The sequence below is a fragment of the Canis lupus genome, chromosome 19, assembly GCF_048164855.1.
Source record: "Canis lupus baileyi chromosome 19, mCanLup2.hap1, whole genome shotgun sequence".
In the NCBI taxonomy this organism is placed as follows: Eukaryota; Metazoa; Chordata; class Mammalia; order Carnivora; family Canidae; genus Canis; species Canis lupus.
The window spans coordinates 47,094,031-47,100,030 of NC_132856.1; the positions used below are offsets into that span (position 1 = coordinate 47,094,031).

General features: G+C 59.0%; 1 protein-coding gene across 3 annotated transcripts; it reads right to left on the reverse strand.

The window, feature by feature from the left end:
- Positions 1-378: 378 nt before the first annotated feature.
- On the reverse strand, positions 379-4,577 carry ANKLE1 (ankyrin repeat and LEM domain containing 1). 3 transcript variants are annotated; one of them, XM_072786826.1, is made up of 8 exons: positions 4,312-4,557; positions 3,916-4,021; positions 3,631-3,742; positions 2,582-3,394; positions 2,252-2,423; positions 1,794-1,953; positions 1,559-1,688; positions 379-1,309 (listed from the first exon to the last, which is right to left on the reverse strand). In XM_072786826.1, the coding sequence occupies exons 1-8, from the start codon at positions 4,395-4,397 to the stop codon at positions 1,137-1,139; spliced, it is 1,752 nt and encodes a 583-aa protein (XP_072642927.1). In that variant the 5' UTR covers positions 4,398-4,557; the 3' UTR covers positions 379-1,136. The 3 variants fall into 3 exon arrangements, with proteins under 3 accessions (XP_072642927.1, XP_072642926.1, XP_072642928.1); XM_072786825.1 differs by having other exon boundaries at positions 3,631-3,775; positions 4,312-4,556; XM_072786827.1 differs by lacking the exon at positions 1,559-1,688 and having other exon boundaries at positions 1,156-1,309; positions 3,631-3,775; positions 4,312-4,577.
- Positions 4,578-6,000: the final 1,423 nt, after the last annotated feature.

Below are 6,000 nucleotides of genomic sequence, written 5' to 3' on the forward strand. Positions count from 1 at the left end.
AACCCCCACACCTGAGCTGTCTCTAAATAAATAAATATATTTTTTAAAAAAATAAATAAAAGCCCAGATGCACTCCAGAGGCCTGCCCCCTAATTACCATACCTGCTAGTCCACAAGAGTAGCCAGGGGCTCAACCTGGAGGAACTGAGGCAGGGGGAACCTTTGCCCAGGTCACATCCCACCCCCCACAGGACCTGGTTCGCTGAGCTACGATGATGGGCAGGTGGTCAACCCAATGAGGCGACATACCCTCCCAACTCTAAATACACTAAAGGCTTTGAAGAAGCAACTTCCAGAAAATAAAATGATCCCATCAACACTTCACCAGGATGGCAGCTTGGCATTTACTAAAGTTCTTAACATATGTGAAGTCTGAAATTGCATAGCATCACCAGGAAGTCACTGTTATTTATTGCATTTTATAGCGGAAGAAACAGTTTCAGAGAAGCAACAGAGACCCGAGTTGCATTGCTATCCTGAGGAGGGCTCGCCCACACCCCAGCCGACCTCCCCGGTTCTGCCCACACGTCACCACACACAGTTGGCCTCTCAACAGCATCACGGCACCTCCCTTTCCCCAGAGACTTTCCACCTGCAGGGCTCTGAGCCACACAATGTATTTCACAGCTTCATTTATCCCCATCTCCACAATGACCCGCTGAGGTAGGACTTGTCGCTGTCTCCATTGTACGAAAAAGGAAACTGAGCCTCAGAGAGACAAGTTATTGGTCTGAGGTCCCAGAGCTGGGAAGCAGAGAAATCTGGCTCTTGAGTTTGGCTGATTCCCCCAGCCCATCCCACATGTGAGTCCCCTGTGTCTGGGAGATAAAAGTAGACTCCACAGACAGGACCAAGCTGCCAAAGCACTAGCATGTTCTGAAGCACTGGAATGTTCCAAAGATCCTCTGGTTCCCTACTTGTTCACTCATGACAGGAAGCTCCAACAGTTCTATCTGTAACAAAGTCCTCCCACAGCTTCAGGGGAAGATCCACCCTGCTACCCGCCTCCCCGTCACCCCCACAGCCCACTGCCCCTGGCAGCCTTCTGGAGATGGGTGGCTGCTGTCAGCATGGGGTGGCTGAAACATTCAAACACCCTGATCTCTACCTAGGCTGGATGGCCAACTCCCCAGTACTCAGCCACGTGCCTGGATGTCCTGGGGCCGCAGCTCTCGTTCACCCTCAGCCAAGAAGACAAGGAGGGCACGGTGCAACAGATGCACCCCCAAGCGGCGGCGCCGGGTGGCTGGCCAGTTCGCCACTACTCCATAGTAATGTCCTTGTTTCTGGTTGGTCAGCATCTGGATCCCTGGAGAGATTAAGAGTCAGACATCCTTGGAAACCCCTGGCAGATGTGACTGTAAACCCACTGCATATTGCTCTTAAGCAGGGACAAACCAATAGAGCAGAATATGTACGTGTGCAGGTACATAGTTGGTGCTCAATGATTGTTCATTGGACGAATAAATAAACAGCTCTGAGAGGAAAGGGGTGAGGTAATCAGTAGATGAAGTGCCCCACATGTGACCCCACCCCACCCCACGAGCCAGGCATTTACCTAGAGCCTCCACAAGACACGCCTCTCGAGTATAAGCCTCCACAGCAATCACGTGTTGGAAGCAATGCAGGGAGACAACACCACGACCACTGGCCCAAATCTCCAAGATCTGACGCACTTTGGGGCAGGCCTAGGTGGCCAGGGTGGGGTTAGGGGCCTGCCCTCTGATCCCTTCTTCTTTCACCTCCCCATGGCCCAGGTGCCCCTGTCATGACCCTGATCCTTAACCTCACACCTGCTTTCCTGGCCGCCGATGGAGCCTGAGGGCCTCCCTGAGGTGGAAATCTGGCCGGGCCCGTGTCCCTTTCCCCACGTAGAAGATGGCACGAACAAAGGCCCGAAGGCATTCAGCCTGGGTCAGTGAGAAGGCTCGAGCTGGCAGGTCCTGAGTCTCCCTGGATGAAGGGAATTGCTCAGAGAGGAAGAAGTGATGAGAGTTGCCTGGGAGACAGTTTCTAAGTTCCCAGAGCAACTTGAATCTATGTCCAGTGATCCCCATTTGGTAAGGTGGAGAGAGTGGTGGGTGCTTCCCAAGGACTCAGCTTGAACTAGGTCTAAACAACCTTTTATAGATATAGATAAAGAAGCTGATGACCAGATAGGGCCAGTCCCCCTTTTAAAGATACAAAGCAAATAAGAACCAATCCCAGAATTTTCCAGCTCCCACCTCCAGGTCATCCCAGCCCCAAGTACCTCGGGTCCATCAGTAGATACGTGAAACTGGACTTTATGAGCCCCTCCCGCCACCTTCTCTTGGGATCTGGACGCTCAAACTGCTGGGTAAGCATATCCTCATCTGCCTGGGCATCTGGGATACAGCCTGTCCGCAGGGCTTCGGCCAGCTCTGGGCTGTGCCCTGAAAAGTCTGAGCCCAGGGTTGGGGCGGGGGGTGCAGTGAGGACTGAGTCAAGGCAGACAGAAGGGGCTGTCCCCAGAGACAAATAGAGCAGGTAGGACTAAGAGACAGAAGTCCCAGGAATTCCTGGAGGCTCCTTAGACGTGGGATGCCCTGAACAGACTAACCAGGAGCAGCTTCTTGGTGGGCTTCTTCCAGCCGTCGGAGGTGGTATGGCCGAGTGAAGGGTGTGATGGGGCCCAAGCTCTCACCAAGTGCTTGGAGCCCTCGCAACAGCTCCAGGTCAGACATGGCAGGGACCAGAGGGCACCAGCAAGAGGGGACAGAGTCCCTGTCACCTGTGGAGCTTACTTCATCCTCCGTCAGCCAGAGAGCAGCCACATCACTGTCAAGGGACACCTCTTCATCTTTTAGGGAGGGGGAGTCAGGGAGTCCAGGCAGTGGTTCCAGAGGAGGGCTTTGGGCAGGGCTTCCAACAGGGACAGATACGGGGGTTGGGGAGGCATCTGAAGAGGTCAGAGTCAAAGACCGCAGACGGGTATTTAGTTCTGCCTCCCTGTCTGCCATGGCAGCTCGATGCACTGGCTGTGGGGTACCTGGAGACCTTGGCATCCTCTGGGAAGATTGAATATCAGGCAGGAGTCCCTGCTCGGCCCTGGGTAATGACCCAGCCCCCGAGGCGGTGTCCAGGGCTGGGTCTTCAGTTCCAGAGGCTTCAATCGCGGTGACAAAGGACGTATCTGAGCTGCAGTCCCATTGGCCTGGGGGGGACTCCAAGCCGCTATCACTGTCAGCAATCTCAGGCTGGACAAGGAGGCTGTCCAGCAATCTCAGGCTGGACAATCTCAGGCTGGACAGTCTGGGGCTGGCCTCCAGGCACATGTCCCTGCCATCACTTCTGCCCACTGCTGTGGAGCCTGGTGTCACACAGGGAGGTGCAGAGCGGCTGGTGTCCAGTCCCTTTCCCCAGGGGTCTGGGCCTGAAGTAAGGGATGAGAGTGAGGGTCAGACAGGAGGGGTGAAGAGAGCCAGAGCCAGAGATGGCGGTTGGATCAGACAGGAGGAGGCAGCTGGAGTCGCAGGGAGGAGGGAAAGTCAGAGACAGACAGCTTGCAGGAGACATCGTATGTGAGACAGAACCAGAGAGTGGACATCAGAGGGACGCGCAACAGTGGATGAGAGGTTGAGTCCCCGAGGACGCGCAGGTCCCCCTCACCGTCGGGCTCGGGCTCAGGCTCCTCCCTCTCTACCCCGGTCGGGGTCGAGGTCCTGGTCCGCCTCTGCCTCTGGAACTCGCGAAGGACGTGCACGCAATCCCGGTGTCCCTGCTGCTCGGCCAGGTCCAGCGGCCGCAGTCCGTCCTGCGGCGGCGCGGTCAGCAGGGGGCCCCCGAGGCCCTCCTCCCTCCTTTCCTCCTTGCCGCCCTCCCTCCCTCGCTCGCTCGCTCTCCCCCCTTCCTCCCTCCGGGTCTGCCGGGCCCCTGCCCGCGGTGGGCTCCCACCTGGTCGCGCAGCGCGGGGTCGGCTCCATGGCCCAGCAGTAGCTCCAGGCCACGGCGGCAGCCCCAGGCGGCAGCCACGTGCAGCGGCGTCAGCGCCTCGACCGATCTGGGGCCGGAGGGCAGGAGCGGCCAGCGTTGGAGGGAATGTGCGCTCTGCCTCCGCGCCCCGGAACCCATCGCCATCCCCCAGCCGGGTACCCCAACCTTGGATCCTAGGCTCTGCGCCCCCTGGCAGGCCGGGAACCGCCCCCGAGATCCCCAAGCCCCAGCCTTGGGCCCCGCGTCTCCGCCCCCGGGCTGTGGGACGCCCTGTCCCAGCCTCCCAGGCCTCGCCCTCGGGCTCGGGCGCCCCCTCCCCCGCGCGGCTCACCGCCCCGGGCCCGGGCCCAGCCTCACCGAGCGTTGGCGTCCCCGCCGCGGCGCAGCAGGGCTTCGAGGCAGCGCAGGCCGCGCGGGTGCCGGGCTCCGGCGGCGAGGTGCATGGCCGCCGCGCCATCCGCGAGCAGCCGGTTGGGGTCGGCGCCGCGGCTCAGCAGCTCCTCCACGGCCCTGCGGACGGGGACGTCAGAGGGGGCCCCGGGCCTCGGCCCGCCCCCGCCCGGTGGGCGCCCTCACCGCGGCTCGTCCTCCCGCAGCGCTGCCCGAAGCCGCTGCGCCAGGCCGGCCCCCGCGTCCATGCCGGGCCCCGCAGCCCCGCGGCCTCGCCCGCCCGCTTCCAACTTCCCGCCGCGCCCTGGTGCGCACGCGCCGCCCCTCCCCTGCCTCGGGTCTGCGCGGGCCGGCGCCGCGCGGGGTCCGCCGAGCCGACCTCCGCCGCAGGGGCGTCCGCTGCGGGGCCGGGAGCTCCGGGGCCTCCGGGGCCCGTGACGCCGAGTGGCGCTCAAGCCGGGCCTGCGGCCGCCGATAAACACGGGGCGGGTGGAGGCCGCCGGGCGTGCCGTTATCTCGTGTCAAAGCGGGAAACGCGAACTCCCCTGATGGGCGGGGTGGAGCCGCGTCCTGGGTCCGGAGGTGCGCATCGGGCAGCAGGTCTCCCGGAACGTCCCGCCCAGGCCGCCTCCCTGGCTATGTAAGGCTCCAGTGAACGGCTCTCGTCTCCATCCCTGTGTTGCTGATTATCTATCACTCCCGGGGAAACGGGGGCTCATTACTTTGGAGCGCTGGGCCGCTGGGGGCCTTCATTTTCCCATCTGCACGATGGGAGGATAGACCCAGGCTGATGTGAAATTGAACGAGTTTCACCACAGGGGCCTGGCACGTAGGTGCCCAACAAATGTTCATAGGGAGGAAAAGCTGTTGCTCCACAAAAGCTGTTCCTGTTGTACGAGAACCTAGCCGCTAAACTTGTTTTCACAATCGCTCATTATCCAGGAAGATAGTAGAGTGGTAGACCTGTTGTATCTGTCTCTGGTCTCCTCTCCTCTGGGGCAAACCCATACGATTTCCTGAAAGACCAATAGTCCCTTTCCAGAAGAGAGGCTTGATCGAGTCCTGGCCAATTAGAGCATCCCACAGCTCTAGCCCGGGATTGGGCCAATAAGGTTACCCCACCCAGGCAAGGCCAGTTGGGAGGAGATGTTGGGAGCCCTCTCTTCACCTGGGCTGTAGTCTGGGGAGGGGTCACAGACCTTTCCGTGGTCTAGGAGAAAAGCAGGGCACATTGAACACCAATCATGCAAGATATTTCAGCCCACCCCAACGGCATTATTGTCTGAACAACTGAATATAGCCAACCCTAAAAACTTCACTTTTTTTTTTTAAATTTATTTATAATTTTTTATTTTATGTATTTATTCATGAGAGACACACACACACAGAGAGGCAGGGACACAGGCAGAGTTGAGAAGCAGGCTCCATGCAGGGAGCCCAATGTGGGACTTGATCCCGGGACTCCAGGATCACACCCTGGGCGGAAGGCAGGCGCTAAACCGCTGAGCCACCACTCAGGGAAACCCCACTTCACTTTTTATCACTTTTTTTGGTTTCACAAAAACCAAAGGATTCTCTTTTCTGTTCAGTGGGTAAGTTTATCACTTGTAACCAAAAAGATCCAAATTAACACAATGTAACTGTTGTGGACCTGGG